This window comes from Dendroctonus ponderosae, unplaced genomic scaffold (genome assembly GCF_020466585.1).
Source record: "Dendroctonus ponderosae isolate FM_Combo_2020 unplaced genomic scaffold, Dpon_F_20191213v2 Dpon_F_20191213_9, whole genome shotgun sequence".
NCBI lineage: Eukaryota > Metazoa > Arthropoda > Insecta > Coleoptera > Curculionidae > Dendroctonus > Dendroctonus ponderosae.
Genome location: NW_026019116.1, coordinates 4,341,494 through 4,359,557, shown reverse-complemented (window position 1 = coordinate 4,359,557; position 18,064 = coordinate 4,341,494). Strand labels below are relative to the sequence as shown.

General features: G+C 46.2%; 3 protein-coding genes and 1 long non-coding RNA gene across 5 annotated transcripts in view; 2 read left to right on the top strand and 2 right to left on the bottom strand.

Annotated features, from left to right (window-relative positions):
* Nucleotides 1–2,070, top strand: part of LOC109541705 (longitudinals lacking protein, isoforms J/P/Q/S/Z) — a 167,603-nt gene extending 165,533 nt beyond the window's left edge. For both annotated transcript variants that reach the window (XM_019910632.2, XM_019910630.2), the window contains 4 exons: nt 32–151; nt 1,063–1,170; nt 1,246–1,365; nt 1,423–2,070. In XM_019910632.2, the coding sequence (XP_019766191.1) occupies nt 32–151; nt 1,063–1,170; nt 1,246–1,365; nt 1,423–1,583 (509 nt within the window). In that variant the 3' untranslated portion in view covers nt 1,584–2,070. The remainder of the gene's footprint in view (nt 1–31; nt 152–1,062; nt 1,171–1,245; nt 1,366–1,422) is intronic.
* Nucleotides 2,003–3,900, bottom strand: LOC125505614. The gene is made up of 2 exons (XR_007282276.1): nt 3,579–3,900; nt 2,003–2,297 (listed from the first exon to the last, which is right to left on the bottom strand). It is a non-coding gene; the product is annotated as an uncharacterized LOC125505614 (long non-coding RNA).
* Nucleotides 3,901–9,374: 5,474 nt separating this feature from the next.
* The window catches only part of LOC109541741 (2-oxoglutarate and iron-dependent oxygenase domain-containing protein 3), a 20,684-nt gene continuing 11,994 nt past the window's right edge, over nt 9,375–18,064 (top strand). Inside the window, exons 1-7 of the mRNA XM_019910672.2 lie at nt 9,375–9,758; nt 9,825–9,947; nt 10,065–10,183; nt 10,242–10,566; nt 10,631–10,775; nt 10,828–11,016; nt 11,070–11,157. Coding sequence (XP_019766231.1) covers nt 9,838–9,947; nt 10,065–10,183; nt 10,242–10,566; nt 10,631–10,775; nt 10,828–11,016; nt 11,070–11,157 — 976 coding nt within the window. The 5' untranslated portion in view covers nt 9,375–9,758; nt 9,825–9,837. The remainder of the gene's footprint in view (nt 9,759–9,824; nt 9,948–10,064; nt 10,184–10,241; nt 10,567–10,630; nt 10,776–10,827; nt 11,017–11,069; nt 11,158–18,064) is intronic.
* LOC109541738 (fatty acid synthase) overlaps nt 11,193–18,064 on the bottom strand; it is a 10,873-nt gene continuing 4,001 nt past the window's right edge. Inside the window, exons 6-9 of the mRNA XM_019910669.2 lie at nt 12,435–17,828; nt 12,161–12,379; nt 11,831–12,070; nt 11,193–11,768 (exon numbers count right to left, since the gene is read on the bottom strand). Coding sequence (XP_019766228.2) covers nt 11,652–11,768; nt 11,831–12,070; nt 12,161–12,379; nt 12,435–17,828 — 5,970 coding nt within the window. The 3' untranslated portion in view covers nt 11,193–11,651. The remainder of the gene's footprint in view (nt 11,769–11,830; nt 12,071–12,160; nt 12,380–12,434; nt 17,829–18,064) is intronic.

Here is an 18,064-nt window from a genome sequence, read left to right as displayed (position 1 = left end):
CGGGTTTATTGGTCGGTGTTTTGCTTTGCAGAGGAAGTCGATCCGAAGGCCCTCCAATGCCATCTATGCGACAAGGTGTTCTCCGCCCCCATTTCGCTGACTTATCATCTGAAGAACAACGTTTGCACTAGGGAGGCCAAGGAACCAAAAGGTACTGTCCTGAGAGTGTCACCGGGGGGTCGGAAAACCTCAATTTACAGAGGAAAATGCTGCCTAGTCTTCCGTGGAGGAGACACTTGCTGTATGAACAAGTGAAGAAGATCTGAAAACTTTCGATTGAAGAGGGGCGAGGGTTTTTTATGGTATCAGAATGGGGCAAGGGAGTCTTAAAATGGTTTGGAAGATCACCTTTGGAACTTTTGGCCTTTCAATGCGCTTCTTTATCTTTCCAAGCTAAGGGCAGCTTGGAAGGTTTTCATGCGTCTTCCATCCGTATCTGCTGCATCGAAAAGAGTAAAAAGTCTTGGAAAGTCGCAGAAAGGTTCGAACCGTCACCAATTTCAGGGAGTTTTAAAACAATTTCGAAGCAAAGCGTTTCTTTACTTTTGCAAGTGCATCTTAGAGGACTTTTATGCCGTTTTTTCTTTTCTTATCCGTGCTACAGTCTCACAAAGTTTCGAACCGTCACCATTTTCACGAAGTTTTCAAAGGGTTTTAAAGTTCGACTTTGGGCAGCTGATGGATGGCCTATGGGTGCGCTGCTCCTCTTTTGCAATTAAACGTTGAATTTAGCGCGATTTTTTGGCTAAAATTTGCAAAAATACAAATGGAGCGTGAATTTAAGGGAAACAAATGTCTTCAGTAAGTTTTGTGGCACTGGGCTGTGGGGAAAGCACTTGCTTGAAATTAAGGTGCGGAAACTTTCAATATTTCTTCAAGAAATGGAAACAACCAAAAAATCCCTCTGTTTATGTTGGGGAGACAAGAGAGTCTGCTCAGTCAGACAGTTTCAAACCGCGATTATCTTCAGGGGCTTCAAGTTTAAACATGTTTCTCCAAGTGCTTCTTTGGAGCTTCTAGGGATCATTTGCTCACTCAGTAATTGCGCTCAATTAATTACAGAAGTGGTGGAGGAGGAAAAGGAGTGCCACTTATGCAAGACAGTGTTCAAGCATCCCAACTCTTTGCGCTACCATTTGGAGCACAACGTTTGCTTGAAGCCGAAAGTGGGTAAGTCAATCTCCTCCAAAATCAGCAAGTTTGCGGGGGGGAAACCCCAATATACAATCTGTGTGTTATTTGCAGAGAAAACCGAGCCAAAAGTGCTACAGTGCGAGAAGTGCAGCAAAGTGTTTAGTGGGCTGCCCGGCCTGGAATACCACATGAAGAGGAAGGTATGCGAACATTCACGCCCACCAGTTCCAGGTACGGTCGCATTCGATTTGTTCCAAGGGACATTTGATCAGTAGCTTGCACTTTAAGGGCCACCCTTTGTTTGCGACATTTGCAACATGTCGTTCGATCTGAAGCAAACATGGTACGCCCATGTTAAGCGGCAAGTGTGCAAGAAGTTCCCGGAAAAGTACATGAAACAGCCGGAGCTGGAAACGATTAATGTGAAAATCGAGTTGGACTCAAATTAGGCAGTTTGTGGTGTGCCATCGGGACTTTGAGTGTTTGCTTTTATTGCGCGATTGTAGATAGGGGAATATTTTCATTAACTAACTCTTGGCACTGGGGAAGGTTGTGGCTTGACTGGATGTTGAGCCGACAGTTTGCTCGGTTTGTTTGGTATTATCGCGAGGGGTTCTAGCCCCCAAATCATTAGTTTATGTAGTGGTAGGAAGTAGGCGTAAGATTTACGTTATTTTAGCATTTACTTAACGGTTGTTGCGGTGACTTTTTTGGAGGCTTTGAGGGAATTTTTCCTTCAATTCAGACTGTCAACTGTTTGTGAGTAGTACAGTTTTTAATTTAAATTCCCAATAATTTATAGGCAACCTTTTACCACAAGGAAAAAAAGTCACCCAGCACACTAAATATAATTAGTTTTAATGTCGTATTAATTTAAAAAAATATATATTATTGTAACGCCTAATATAATAAAGTCAATAAACGGTTTCAAGGGTTTTTTCGCACTCTTTGCGGAAAATCAACCTGAAGATTCTCGGGAAATCGCGTTCACTTCACTGATGGTCGCATTTTTCGTTTTAGCTCCACACAAATGCGATAAATGCAGTCAACGGTACAAATATCACACCTCGTTGGCCAATCATCAACGGTACGAGTGTGGAATGAGGCCGAAATTCCTCTGTCAATTCGTCGGATGCCTGTATGCCAGCAAGCTAAAAGGAAACCTGAAAAAACATGTTTTGAGGTGCCATTTTAAGAGCAAGTGACATGCCAATAGAAGCAGGTTTTTTTGGTCATTACTTGAAACTGGTGAGTTTTGAGGGATTTTAGGGCGTGGTGAACAAGGATTTGTTGCTGACGTTTTGCAAGCACGAGCTTCTTGTATCCTCAGGGATGGGGGGAGGGGGGTAGACTTTACTTAAAGATCTTAAGTGATTTGCGACAGTTGTTTCAGTTACTTCGACTTTGAGTGCTTCTCAAAAATTAGCCAATTCCGGAATTTGCCTAAAATTTCGCATCAATGAAGCCGCATCCATTGTTTATACTGGAGACAAATTTCAACTCGCAACTCCGTTTGAGTTTGGAGTTGTATTGTTTTGTACGAGAACTTGCGTAAGTGGAAACCGTCGTTTCAGCAGCATTGGCGTTGGGTGCTTGTGAAAAATCAGTCAACTCGCAAACTTGACTGAAATTTTGTGCAAGCGACGTTTCGTCCATGGTTTATGCTGGGTGAAACTTTCAACTGGCAACTCCTTTTGATCTTGAAGTTGCAAATTTTTCTTTGAGCAGTCGCGTGTTTTACAACCATCGTATCAGCTAAAAAATCAGTCAACTCACAAATTTTATTAAAATGTTGGCCAAGTGAAGCTCCTTCCATTGCTTATACCCGATACAAATTGCTCACAACTCTTCTGGATCTTGGAATTGCAAACTTTTCTTTGTGCACTTGCGCGATTTTCAACCGTCATATCAGCAATCTTCGACTTTGAGGGCATCGGAAAAATCAACATCCGATCAAGTTTGACTCACATTTCGCCCAATGAAAGCCCCATTATTTTTTTATACTGGAAAAATGTTTGAGCTTGCAACTTTTTTTGGCTTTCGAGTGGCACATTTTTTAACTTGCGCGTTTTTTCACCGTCGCATCAACCGCATCGAGTTTGAGAGCTTCTGAAAAATGAACCTAAGCTGGAATTTGAATAAAATTTCATCTTCCAAGTTCTTGCATAATTTGAGTTGCTGCGCGAGCAAACCGCCTCTGAAGATGCAGGTCGCTCGTGCCAGCAAAACGCCCAGAAGAAATATTTCTTTCAAACTCCCAGTTTCAAGCGACTTTGTGGTGTCAATAAACGTCTCGGAATCTCTTTGCATTTATTTTCCCCTGACGTTTTGATACACATTTTAAAAAAGGTAGAAGCTGCGGTATTTTTGGGGGGTTGAAGATATACGCAGTATTTCGAAGAACAGAAGAAACAAGGTGAGTAGATGAATATGTGCCAACTTACAGGTTTTCGAAGGAAAATTATGGGAAACCTATTCGATATTGACCGATTCAGGCCATCAAAAAACTTTGATACTCATTATCATCTTCCAGGAAGTTCTTTCACAATTTTCCTGCGACTTTAAACTAATTTTCGCCCGTTTTTAGGCCGCACAAATGAACACAAATGCCTGGATTGTGGTCGCATGTACAAGCATGCCCGAAACCTGGACCGGCACAAGAAGTTCGAATGCCAGCGCGAGAAAAAGTTCCATTGTCCATATTGTTCCTATACCGGGTACCAGAAAGTGCACGTGAGCGCTCATATAGTACGCAGACACTACGATGTACAGGGCTTTTTGAACTTCGTCTGAACTGAACCAGTGACAAAAAGAGAATAAAGTGTTTCTCGAATGTGTTTGTTTGTTCGCCTCATGTCTTTACTAACCACACTTCTAGTTCCACTAAACAGATCCAAGGTGTTTGATGGAACTTTGGTCTAAATAGTCCATTTTATTTTAGGCATGGCCTTAAGCTGCTCGCTTTGTGGGGCTGTTTTCAAGCACGCCCTCTCCCTTAGGTACCATCTGATCAAGAACGTCTGCACTCGACCAAGGCGAGGTATGAATCCTACTAATAATTGGTTAATAATGTGTTTAGTTTAGTGTAATGGTGCTTATTATTAATTTCTAGAGAATTGTGATCAGTGAATTCCCCTAAGTTTCGATTTTTAGTCATGATCAGGCAATTTGTTGGCCTGCGTTTATAATTTATTTCCTCTGTAATTTGCCAAGCTTCCAAGTGAGTATTGGTTACATTTTTTAGAGCAAAACCCCTTCAATCATTGCACCAAAGTTTTTTTTTTGGTCGTAATCAGGCGATTTTCATCAATTTTTCAAAACCGCGTCTTGTTTTTGTGGTGCTTTTTACAGACTGGAGTCTAAGATGTATTTCCTGTTTAACGTGCGAGTTGAAAAAGTCAATTTTGAATACATTTTTCACTGCAAACTCCCTTCCATAAATAGGCAAAGTTTCGATTTTCAGTCATCAAGGAATTTTTTAACATTTCTCAAAGGTGCACTTGGTTGACGATGTTGCTTTTGCATGCGGGAGTTTGGCATTTATTTGCTTAGAAATTTGCACGTGTTTTATATGGCAAAGTCAATTTCATAATGCGTTTCGATTTTCAGGCATCCTCAGACAAGTATGAAGAAATTAAAAAAAATGCATTTGATTTACGGAGGTTCATTTTTCTGGCCGAAATTTAACATTTATGTGTTCAGATTTAAGTCATCAGCAAATATTTTTTAACAACTTTTCAAACTTGAGAGCGGTTTTCGCGAATTTTAACATTTATTTGCTCAGGAAATGCCAAACTAAAAAATCACTTCTGTATGACTTTTATTAGGCGAACTCCGCTCTATAAGCAGAAAACATTTCGATTTTACCTCATGGCCAGGAAATTTTCGGGAATTTTTCAAAACCTTGCTTGTACTTTGCGCTTGGAAATACAGGCGGGAATTTAACAGTTATTTGTTCAGAAACCAGTGAAGCTGCGAATCCACTTTCGAGTGCGTTTTGCAGAGCAAAGACTGTTTTATTGGGTGCAAAAGTTTCGAATTTTAGTCATCAGGCTTGTTTCCACACCCCCAAAAAGCACCGTTAGCGAAACTTGAATCAGTCGTGAATAAAGTACACTAAAACACACGATATAATTCCCACTATTCCCTAGGGTGATGATGACTATAATGAGACCTTCCTGTGGTAATAAACTGTTGTTTTCCAGCTGACCCCAAGCAGCTAAAGTGCCCCAAATGCGATAAACAGTTCAAAGGGATAACTGCGATGGATTACCACATTAAGAACAAAGTGTGCCAGCAGAACAATCCACGCAAACGACGCACATTATCGGCAGGTAATAAGGGTATTTATGCTTACCACTTACCTGCTTACCACGTGGTAATTATGATGGGGGTTGCAGGTCCTCCCTACTCCTGTGAATGGTGCGGGACGTTATTCAACATGAAGCAGACATGCTATGTGCACATGATGAGGAAGGCCTGCATTCGATTTCCTGACAAATACGCACTGAAGAGCAGCTTCAAGAATCGCGAACCGTCATTGCTGGAGAATTTGGAGGTGACGATTACTGAACAGGACGAATCGCCTAAAGAGGAGGAAACGAGCAACTCGGCTCTGGGTGGCCCAGAGGAGGAAGATGATGGTGAGGACGCAGTGGAGGAGTACGAGAGCAAGGCCAGGTTTTTGGGGGGGCTGGCGCTCAATGAGAAGAAAGCCCTTTAGGGCGTTTGAAGCAATATTCCATTTGGATAGTTGAGAGCGTCCAATCAAAATCCTGTTTAACGTGCTCAGGCAGCTGGTGGGATCTTCTTTTTTCGAATTTTAACCAAGTTAATGTTCTAAGTATTTATAAGGATGTTACGTGTATCGGCAAGTGCACAGGTTTTTAAATTTAGCTAATTAAGTCACATCAGGGGTAGCAAGTTTAGATAGAGCGTTTATGGTATTTGTTGAATTTACTTATATAAGTAGTATTCGTTAATGTACTGTGTTTCGTCGCCCTAACTTCCAAGTGCGTTTCCAAAAAAATGTTTTTTGAATTATGCAATACTGCCCACCATAAATTAGTGGTGCAAATCGCTTTCCACTTAGGAAAACTGGGGTGGCGATGTTTTATTAAATTTTATTGAATTTTATTCATATACAGAACTGACTAAAATATCCAAAAATGTCCAAAATAGATTTAGTTATTTTAACTGTAGAGCGGGTGAGGTTTGACGCATTGGAACAATTTGAGTTGTGTCATCTGCACATTCGATCAGAACTGCTTGCGAGTCGGTCCTGTCCTGCACTCAGAGTTGTCTAATTTTATTATTTGATTTCTTTATATTAAATAACTAAAATGCGCTTAAAACCTGCCAACTTGATTGGATGGATAATGCGAATTTCCATCGACTGCAAGTCCTGAAAAGCCTGAAAAGTCCAATTGAGTCAATCTAAACCTAGAATGACAGCGAACGTCAGAAAGTTTTCAACGGAAAAACTGCGATTTTTTCAAAAAACATTTTGAAAAAATTACCAATTTTCTTCGAAAAAAATGCAAAAAACAGCAGTTGAGCACTTAAGTTAAGTGTGCACCTGTCATTCTACACATGATGACAAGGAACGTCAGAAAGTTTTAAAACCGTTTTTGCCTCAAAACGCGCGATTCCAGTCGGGAAACTGCACCAACCGGTTGGGGAAACGCCCCTTTTTGATAAATTTCCCACAAATCTGGAAAACTCCCGCAATTTTAGCCAACAGCAGACCACTAGAAGAGCAAGGCTTGTTTTTTCGACTTTGACTTGTCAATGCGCCACTCAACACCCGATATAGGAAAATTGTATTAATTTTAAACCATCTACTTAGTCTAGCGTCAATGTCCTATTTACTAACATTTAAGTGTACTTCAGTGCCTTATAAACTATGTAAGTGTCTGTACGTAAAAAATTTAAAATTGTATTAGATTCGCGTAAATTGACTCAAAATAGAAAATCATGAAAATTCCCTTGCAACCCTCGACCGAGACAGCGCACGTTCAAATTGTCAAGAATTACCAATGAAATATTTTTTTAGGTAAATCAAAACATGTCTTTGCATGTGAAAAATGCGGCAATCAGTATAGTGAAAAGGGGAATTTGAAGCGGCACATCATAACCTGCATTCGCGGCCTCAAGTTCATCTGCTCAAAGTGCCAAAAGGTGTTTAAAAGAAGCGACTATCTAACTGCCCACATGAGGAGGGCGCACACGACCAAATAAAGATTAAACACTACTGAAAGTGTGTGTTTCATTGCGACCTCTGGGGGCTTCAGCGCTCTGACTCAGGTTATTCTTGTTTTTAGAGACTCATTTCAATTGTCAAACCTGCGGCCGCAGTTATAGACAACAGTGCTCTCTGCGCAGGCACCTGAAGTGGGAATGTCAGAAGGAACCCACCTGGAAGTGTCAATATTGCGATTACCTGGCCTATCAGCGAGTGAACCTGCAGAACCATCTTTATAACAAACACGCGACTTTGTAGAATCAGCGCCAATAAACCTTTTGTCTCGGAATTCTTTACTTTTCCTGACCAGAGCCAGTTTTTAACATGGTTTTCCCGTTCCAGCCAGAGTCAAATGCAGTGGATGCGACAAATCCTACAAGGACATCCGCAGCCTGAAAACCCACCTGAGGCAGGACTGCAGGAAACAAATGAGCTTCAAGTGTCTGGCATGCGGCAAATTGTTCAAGAGAAAGTGGCAACTCACCAGGCATTTCGTGCACATTCATAAACAGGAAATTTGTTATTACACCTATCCGTATAATGACACTAGTCGCCGTTAAATGCCAAATTTTGAATTTGCCGCGTCGACGTTGCTTGGCAACAAGCCAGTCGATGGCAACAACCATTTTGTCAACGTAGATATTAGTTGACAACCTATGTCAAAACTGATGGTATTTTCGTGTTCTTTTTTACGCTTAATAACGATATTTGGATGCTTCGCAGTAATAATTCCTTAAGGAGTAAGTAGAAATCAAATTTCAAATTTTGGCCAAAAAGGGGCGTGTTCATAGGGGCTAGTAGTTGTGTATGCTTAAATGTTAGTGCTTACCTACAATGTTTAGGCAAAAAGAGTACTTTGGTTCAATAGAGAATATTTGCAGTGTATTAAAAGCGTTTAGTATAATAAACGGGAATTTTACGATAAAACTCCGTTATAAGCAAGGGCGGATCCAGGGAGGGGTCATGGGAGTTATGACCCCTCCCTTGTGCTGGGTTTATATCGACTAACGATATTTTTTCTAATTTCATTAGACAACAAAACACTGAATTTCTACTACATAACCCGCCCTTGACTTGAAAGCTGGATCCGCCCTTGACCTAAACTAGCTCTGCGGCTTAAATGGTTCTTGAGAAATGTCGAAAAAGACGGCGTAATTTTGAGACGATTTTGCTATCAAAAAAACGAGCAAACTAACTTCATCCTGGAAATTTGGTCTTTTTTGAAAATGAAATTTTTGAATTGAAAATGAGCTCCCGAGCTGAATTTCTTTCCGAGAAATAAGCAAAAACGTGACGAGAAACATGAATTTTTGACCTAATCTTGTACCTAAATGCGTGATACTCAAATTTTCTTTCTTGTGTGAAAACTACAGCCATTTCCTCACTTTGCGTGAATAGGGCTTTAAATTATCTTTTCGATGATACCAAAACGAGCTCTGTGGCTTAAATAGTTCTTGAGAAATGTCGAAAAAGACGGCGACTTTTGAGACGATTTTGCTATCAAAAAACCGAGCAAACTAACATCGTTCTGGAAATTTGGACTTTTTTGAGAAAACTGCAAACCGTTCATAAGGAAACCTTTATTACACCTACTTATCAATAGGCAATAAATCGGGGCATGCCGTTGGCCAATGGGACGCAATGGTTTTGAGTTTTGATTTTCTAAGGTGTTGGATCTTTTCGGCGCATAGTAAAGTTCTAAATCATGATACAATGAATACAAGGTAGGATCTTGCGTCGATTTGCGTGACGTCAGTGGAAATCACTGCCGGGCGTGCTTTTTTCCTGTCTGCTAAATGTGATTAAATATAGCTTATTTAGTCTTTGTCACATTTAATTATTTTTTTATAAATCTTCCTTATAATTACAAGATGCTTTGCAGCAGATTTTAGACTTGAAAATTAAAAGTAACGAAAATGTATTTATTTTGCAGACTACCACAGTTGCCAGTTGTGCAATAAAGTATCGCGTTAGCTGAAAATGTATCTGCAGAAATAGTACATTATGATTCAAGAGACGGAAGTTCAAACAATGACCCAATGTTACTTTCCTATTATTTACGACGGAATATGCGGTTTGTGGTGCCGCGGATGATATGTAACAAACATCGAGTTTTCGACCGATTAATATCCTACCTTGTATTCATTGTATCATGGTTCTAAATGGTACATCTTGGCTATTTTCATACAACCGGCAACGCCAAACAAGCGCCCGAGGTTTCCCTTTTTTATCGGGCTGGCACTACATAACCTCAATTCCGCTTAAATTTATTATTGATTTACCCCCCCGAAAAGAAATTCTATGGTTTTTGAGCTGAAATCGGCGTTAATTGTGGCCGCCTTCAACATCCACATTGTGAATTTGTCTTCTTTGACACCAGGTGAGAGCGTTTACAAAATGAAAACAAGGGGCACGGGTAAAACTCAGGTTTTTTGTTTTTTTTCAGCCCAGGGTGAGTTATGAGCGCCGAATTGAAGTCCAGACGAAAAGGGCGGCAGCCGGAACCCAGCAGCAGCCCCAAAAAGGCGGCAAAACAGGAGGAACCCTCGAAGACAGCAAGTGTGCCCTAGTAAGAAACTTTACACAGTGACTGAAATCTTTTCTTTTGCGGTGCTTTCCCAGGGCTATTACAAACAAGTTGAACACAAAAATTCTTTTGAATCAAGTACCTGTGTTTCTTTTTCAGTCGCTACGGTCCTTTGCCGCGCTTTAACGGCCAACGACTTTTCAGCAGGGGTGTTATCATTGTAGGAGTGGTGATCTACGTGTGGTATTTTTCCAAAGACGGCAAAGAAACCAGTCTTGGTGAGTGTTGAGACATTTTCCCAATAACATGGGCTTGATCGCATGTTTTCTATTCCAGCTAAGCAGGGCTCCGTGTACAATGGTCGGGGGGTTCACGTGGATTGCGATGAGGAATACTTGGAGGAAATCAAGCGATATTCTGGATGCGTCCCCAAGAGATGTGGACGTTATGTCAGTGACGTGATAGTAACGGATTATGAGGCTACAACTCTTTTGTGGCTGGCAAAGAGAGGAATGTCGTTTGGCGGGTCCAGCGGAGGGGCCACGATCATGGACTTGCATTCAGGGGCTTTGTCGTACAAGAAGAATTTCATAAACATGTACAAGAGCGTAAAGACGAATTTCATCACTCCCACTGATTTGAGGGTTTACAAAGACGTGCGGTGAGTGCCCCTGAGACTACGAGAAACCACTCAATTGCCGATTTTTTTCGCTTGGTAATCGCAGCCAGAAAATCCAGAGTGCTATCGCAGACTCTTTTGGCCTGGACGTTAACAAACTCTTCCTCACCCATCCGACGTTTTTCTCGCGACTGACCAGCGAAGCCCCCTCGCATGACCACGACGAATACTGGCACGTCCATGTGGATAAAGTACGAAAAAAGCCAAAACAGTCAGCCGCCAACTCACAGGACTATTTTGCAGCACACTTACGAGTCCTTCCATTACACCTCGCTGGTTTACTTGAACGATTTCCGCGTGAATTTCAAAGGCGGGCGCTTTGTGTATTTGGATAACATGAAAAACCCCCGCGCCAATGTTACGGTGGAGCCCCGCAAGGGGCGCGTCTCTATATTCACGTCAGGGGCCGAAAACCCCCATTTTGTGGAAAGAGTGAGTAGTACTCAAGCGAGTCAACAGCGAGGGTTCTAAAGTATGTTTTGCAGGTGACTGAAGGAGAAAGGTTTGCCATCACCATATCATTCACCTGTGATTCAAGCAAACAGATCAGGGACCCTAGTTTAAGCATCAAAGGTCAGTAAACAGTTTCGGCTAAATAATAAAGCACGTTTGTTCATATTTTTAATGTATTTTGCTACTGAATGTACAAATTCGGCAGTCTGAACCGCGTCAGGCGAAGCAACACACCCGACAAGCTTCAAAAGCCGCTCACAAACTAATCAGCAAAATGCCATTTAACAAACCAAAGCGTAGTATCCTTAAAACTAATATCAATCCGTCCAGCAGACTACAACAAGTCGTAACTTACTTAAAATCTAAAGTTAGTTCGGATTTTTATCACGAAAAACCAAGGGTTTTGATTTTTTTGATTTGTTACAAGTTTTATTAGAAAAATAAATTAAACCTATCGCTAGAAACTAGAACGCTACTTAGTAGGTATGTAGATATATACAAAAAAACAAACATAGAAGATTAACCGAAACATTGGAATGCATCGAAAATGTCATGGGTGAAAGTGTTCGTATCTTTGGAACAAACCGTGATATAATTGAGACGTTCTACTCACTTTACGCGGATAAAACGCGCTGGTGGAGAATATTCGCTAGCTGCTCGACCGTGTTTCCAGTGAGAATACTTCGGTGATTGCCGCTTAAAACCTCGATCACTGGCTTGGATTTGCACACCTGTTGAAAATCCCGGCAATAAGTCAAGAAGTATGTAAAAACCAAAATCATCCAAAACGTACCTTGGACAGGCCGTAGTCCTCGTCGTACTCCACAAAGTTGTCTTTGGCTTTCACCAAAGTAACTGAACCGCTGAACTTTTCCACCGGCTTGTACTGGTCGGCTGCCTTCAGTTTTAAGAAGAAACTGAGCGCTGCGGCGCTCACTTGTTCTCCAGAGAACGGTGTCGCTTTTTCCAGGATTTGCACCGTCCTGACAACTCGCTCGTTAAGAGATTTGAGACCAGCTAGTTCCTGGACCACCTGAAGAAAAAATTCAGCAATTTACCTACCGCTTTATTTCATTGCAAGATGCTGGATGGCAGTGTTTAGGCAAAAAATCATCAAACATACCTTCTGTTGATCCACTTCCTTGAACTGCAAGATGAAGAAGCAGAGAGCTTCGCTCTCCTCGGCTACTTCGCTTTGGCGGATCTTGGACCTGGCCTTGCCAGTGTGAGTGGCCACGTAGCTGGGCGAGCCATCAATGAAGAACAGCCGCACTTTCTCGCCCTCCTTCTCCAGCAGCACGCCCATTTCAAAGGCCACGACGGCGCCAAACGAATACCCCACCTGCAAACCAACAGCGTCAGTCCCACCCTCTTAAGGCTCCTCTGTGGGCACTTACCAAAGTGTAGGGCCCCTTAGTTTGCACAGTCCGGACCTCCTTGATGTAGAACCTGGCAAGGTCAGTGATGTTGTCCAGAGGCGCGTCCTTTACGCACTGCAAGCCGAACACTGGAGCGTCCACTTTCTGAGCAAAGGACTTCAGAGCGTCAATGACTCCCTCGATGGGATGCACCACGAACACTGGAGCCTTTTGGTTGTCGCTTGATTTGCTGGGCACTTGCACCAAGGTCTTGCTGGGCATCAGTTCGACAAGGCTTTCGAATGTTACGAGATTATCGTCGGCTTTTCCGGCTGCGGCTGGGGCGGAAGCCTCGCCGCTGCTCAGCCACTGGAGTTTTCCAAAGGTCAAGCTGCGAATCTCCTGTGCGCTCAGCACCAGATCATAGTTTCTCTCGAGGGTCTGCTTGATTTCAGCCCCCATCAGGGAATCCATGCCAAGGTCGGCCAACGTGGCAACTGAGGCAACAGTGCTGGTGTCTTTGATGCCCAAAATGTTGGCTACAGCGTCCGTGAGACTCACTTGATTGGAGCTGGAAGCTTTGCGCTTCTCTGCCAGCACCATACTGGCCACCACAGCGTGCGGCTGCTGCAGGAAAGTATCCATTGTCGCCAAACAAGAAGTCATTCTCTGAGGCAAAGTGCCTCCCACTTCCGTATCGTTCAAGCCGCCCAGGCTTTCAAGGATCAATCCCACATCCCCAATGGCTCCCCATTGGATCGCCACTCCAGGCAATCCAGCCTCTTGTCTGGCTTCAGCGATGCGCTCCATAGCAGAGTTGGCCAGGCCGTAGTTCGTCTGGCCGATGTTGCCGCGACCGCAAGACACAGATGAAAAGTTAACAAAGTAGTCCAGCTGTGGAGCGAGAGCTCTGGAGGCAGCGTCTAATTGCTTGGAGCCATCTACTTTGGGTTTGGCCACCGTCTTGAAGTCGGCCTCCGATTGGTTGCTGAGGATGGCGTCCCGTAGCACCACCGCCAAATTGAAAATACCGCCCACCGGGCCCAATTCGCTGGCTTCCTCCAACAGACGTCGGGCCCCCTTTGCTGAGGTGGCATCCGAAGTGGACACCCAAACGGTCACTCCGGATTCACGCCAACGCCTGATTAGCAGCGATTGGTAGCCGGTTTTGACACCGCTTCTGGAAGTGAGGACGAGTTTCTTCGCTCCCCGCTTCACCAGCCAGTCGGCCAGTTCCAAGCCGAAGCCTCCCAAGCCGCCCACCAGAACGTAGCTCTTTTCCGGGTTCATGTAGGTGCGGGGAATCGCGGGCACGGTCTTCAGCACGGTTTGCTGCGTTTTTCTCGACTCCTCGCTTCTGATTTTCAACAGTACTTTGCCGATGTGCCTGCCAGAGGCCATGAATCTGAAGGCCTGCTCCACCTGGTTTTCGTTGTAGACTGTGTTGGGGAGTGGGCGCACGGCCCCCGACTTGATCCCCTCCGTCACTAGTCGGCGAACTTCCATTTTCTCCGCGCTCTCTGAGTCAAAGAGGGCGTCCAACAGAATACCGTGGAAGGTGGTGTTTTTGAGGAACACACTCATTCCCAAGGGGCTGTTGTTGCTCAGGTCCACCTTGCCGATTTCGAGGAACCGCCCCCCAATGGCCAAGCATCGGACTGAGGCCTGCAGCTGATGTGCCGCCAAAGAGTTCAACACCAAGTCCACCCCTCGGCCTTTGGTCTGCGTGAGCACCAATTGCTCGAAGCTTGTATCACGCGAGTTGCCAATATTGTCATCAGTCAACTGCGGGAAGGTTTTCTTCAAAAAGTCCCGCTTGGCCTGGCTGGATACAGTGGTGAAGACCTGGCAGCCCATGTGAAGAGCAATGGCGATGGAAGCCTGACCAACACCTCCAGTTCCTGCATGCACCAGCACAGATTCGCCCGGTTGCATCCTGCCTCTGACTATCAGCGCGTAGTAGCTGGTGCCGTAGACGACTGGAATGGTGGCTGCTTCTTCCAGGCTCCATTTCTCGGGAACTTCCCACAGGAACGAGGGGTCGGCCAGGACAGTGGTGGCCAGCGATCTGGCCGCCACCATGCCCATCACTCGGCGCCCACTGGTGTCTCTTCCAGAGAACTCCAATCCCAAGATACAATCTTGGCCGGCGAGGTCCCCAGGCAGGGCATCTGGTGGAAGCTTGCCAGTAGCCAACATAATGTCGCGGAAGTTCAAGGGGGCGTAGTAGACGTGGCACAGTTCACTGTTGGGGTCATCTCCCTTGTAGTAGGACAAAGGTCCTTCGATCCACCTCAAACTGGCCAGGTCTCCTCTGGTCAGGGTGTTGATGTAGGCGTGTTCCACTTGGAGCGTGCCTGAGTCGGCGCTTTGCTCCAGGAGCAAATGCCGATAGCTTCCCCATGTGTTGTTCTTCAGCACGTTGTGCACCAGGTCCAGCTTCAGTTGCTTTTCGTAGGCCTTGAGGCTGAACTTGGGGGCGGCCGCGCCCTGGATGAAAACAGAGCGCACTTTGCTGCCTCCTACCGGTTCGCGCGTCAGGCAATTCACCAAGCCCACCAGTCCAGTGAGTTTCTCGCCATAGACGTAGACGTAAACTTTGGCGCCAGTGCTTTCCGCCTGATCCAGGGCCTCCTTCAGCGGCTCCACCCACTTGAAGTCCTCCTCGGTCACTTGCACTAGAATGGAGTCGGCGGCGACCTCAACCGGGGGCCTTAGGAGAATGTAGGTCTTTGTGGCGGTGGATTGGGTGCTGACCACTTCCAGGCCTAAGGCTGCCAGTTGTTTGGCATCTACCGGGCCTTTGGCTTCCTCCAGGAGCACGAACCCGCCCTCCTTGATGGAGGCCTTGGCGTTCTCAACCAGGACGGTTTGGTTGTAGACGAGTGCGTCGCTGATGATTACCAGATGGACGTTGGAGTCTATGGGAGCAGAGCGCACGTCTTTTACCACGTTCTTGCCGCCGAATGGTTCTAGAAGCGCCACGTCCACCGGGGCGTTGGAGACGACAGTGGGATCAATTGCTATCATGGGCTCGCTTTCCAGAATCTCCGTGATTTGCGCCAAGAGCGACGCTTCAATGGGCTTCTCGTTCAGATACTCTGTGATCTTCAGCTTGGAGGCGCCAGAGGAATTCTCCAACACCAATTGGCTGAGGACAGTCAGAGCGTTAGCTCGCGCCTTCTCCACGTCCTCGCCGTTGCTTTGGTTTTGCAGTGGGACAAACTGGTATTTTTCCAGCTTGGGAGCGGCTTGCGCCTGTTGTCTTCGCGGCGCTAGACTGGCCTTCATTCCTCTGAGTTCAATGCCGGCCGATTTGATCACGCCGATGTTGCGGTACATGTTCACCTCCACTCCCTGTCCTTCGGACAAGCTCTGGACAGCTCTCAGGTGCTCTTTGGGGTTGATGAAGGCGCGTTGCAAGCGGGTTGGCAGGTACAGCTCCCTGGTGCTCTGCCCCAGGATGGAGAATTGCAGCATGGTGTCAATGAAGCTGATCCAGTTGTTCTCCCACTTGAGCTTCCCACTGGTGCCTCTGTTGTCGCTTTCAGCGATACCGCGGAAAATGCCGCCATAGTCGTAGCCGCGCAAACGCAGCTCTTTGTAGATGTCGGGCAAGCTAAGCGGCAGCACGTCCTGTTCGGTTTGAGGCGACGGTTTGGGCAAGTCCAGGGCTTCCTTGAAAGGATCCTCTGGAACGGATATTTTTCCGGTAACGGCCACCGAGCCGCCTTCGCACAGCTCGAACTCCCCGGTGCCTTCAAAGATGTTGATCAGGAACTTAACGGAGCCTTCCTTAGGGAGAATGGTCGCCCTATGGAACTGAACGTCTTCCAGAAGAACGGGCAGCAGCTCGTAGTCTTCATTGCGCAACTTTGCGAAGCTTTTCCAGACCAAAGTCAAATAGCCAGTGGCTGGGAAGAGCACACGGCCATCAATGGTGTGTCCCGCCAGGAAAGCATCAGACTCTTTGCTCAGATCCACATCAATCACCAACTCTCCTGATCTGGAGCCTTTGCCTGCAAAGCTGGCCACTGACCACTCGGTGGAGTGGTCCCATTCAATCAGCGAGTTTATCATGGGCGTGCCCCTGCCCACAGGGAAACTCACTGGGTGGTACAAACTGCCCAGACTGGGCTGAGCACCAGCGGCGTAGATCTTCCCCAGCGCCGATGTCAAGAAAGCGATGTTGTCGGCAAAGCCCCGCTTTACTAGGGAAATGTTGGTGGCGGTCGCCCCTAAGGCTCGCTTCAGGATGGCCTGGAGTAGGCCAGTAGGGGCCACCTCAATCGCTATGGCGTCCTTTGGGACGTGAGCAAGCGCCTCCTGGAATAGCACCTGGGAGAGCAGGTTGTTCACGTGGTAGGCGGCGCTTGATTGTTGGGCCAGCGGCGTTCCCCAAGCCGCCTCCGGAATAGAAGAGGAAATCCACCTGGGAGTCCTGGGCTTGGGGTTGGGGATGATGGCATCCAGGGCCGTCCTCAGCTTCGGTCCGGCCTCCGCGATGTATTTACTGTGGAACGCCGTTCCTGAGCTGTTCACCGCCTTAGCAAAGACGTTCTCGGCCTGCAGCTGAGCCACGAACTTGTTGATTGCATCCGGGGGCCCGGAAATGGTCACCGAATCCTCACTATTGTGGCAAGCGGGGAAAATCTCCGGAGGACATCGGGCCTTGGTCTCCTCCCAGGTTAGTCCGATGGCAGCCATCGCTCCCACGGGGAGTTTGCTCTCCAGAATCGCGCGCCCCCTACTGTAGGCGGCCAGAATGGCCTGTTCAGCCGTCAAGGTGCCATCGGCGTAGGCGCAGCCCACTTCGCCTACCGAGTGTCCCACTATGAAGTCTGGCTCAATGTCCACGGCTTTCAGAACATCAGTAAGCGCCACCTGCATGGCGGCGATGGATACGAAGGAGTTCAGCACGTTGTCGAAGGTGTCGTTGGTTCCGTTCACAATGATGTCCTCCAAGTTGACGCCGTGCGGTTTGAGGGCTGCGGAGCAGCGGTCGATTGACTGCCGGAATACTGGCAGCTGCATCAGGTCTTTGGCCATTCCAGCCCATTGGGAGCCCATGCCCGAGAAGACAAAGCAAATGGGGCGCCGGTCGGTTCCCACTGAGTTCACCTCGACTATTGGTTCCTCCTTCAACACGGAGTACCCTCTGTAGAAGTGCCCGTTGATGTTCTTCGAGTGCACCTGGTCAACTAAGGCCAGGAACTCCTCATCGTCTTTATGCAGGTTCACTTTGCTCAGGAAATTCTTCACAGCTTCCTCAGTACGACCGGAAACCCCAACTACGCGAGGGATTGGGCCGGGCGGCCAGTTCTCCTTGGGCTTCGGGTTGGACCTGATCACGATGTGTGCGTTTGCACCTCCGAACCCAAAGGAGTTCATCGCCACAATTCCTCCGTTCCACGGCTCGTTCTGCGCGACCACCTGAAACCCCAGAGAAGAGCATGAGAAAATGTACGAGGAATATTCATGAGAATCACATTTAGGAATGTTTTCCGGGCTTTGAAGCCGTGGTCTATAGGAATTTCTTCCTGACGTTTCGTCCATAACTGCGATGGACATTATCAAAGGCGATGAGGCAGTGGGCGATGAGGCAGTGGGCGAAGTGATCTCCCGTGCTTTCCGACTAAGACTGAGACTGAGTCGGAAAGCACGGGAGA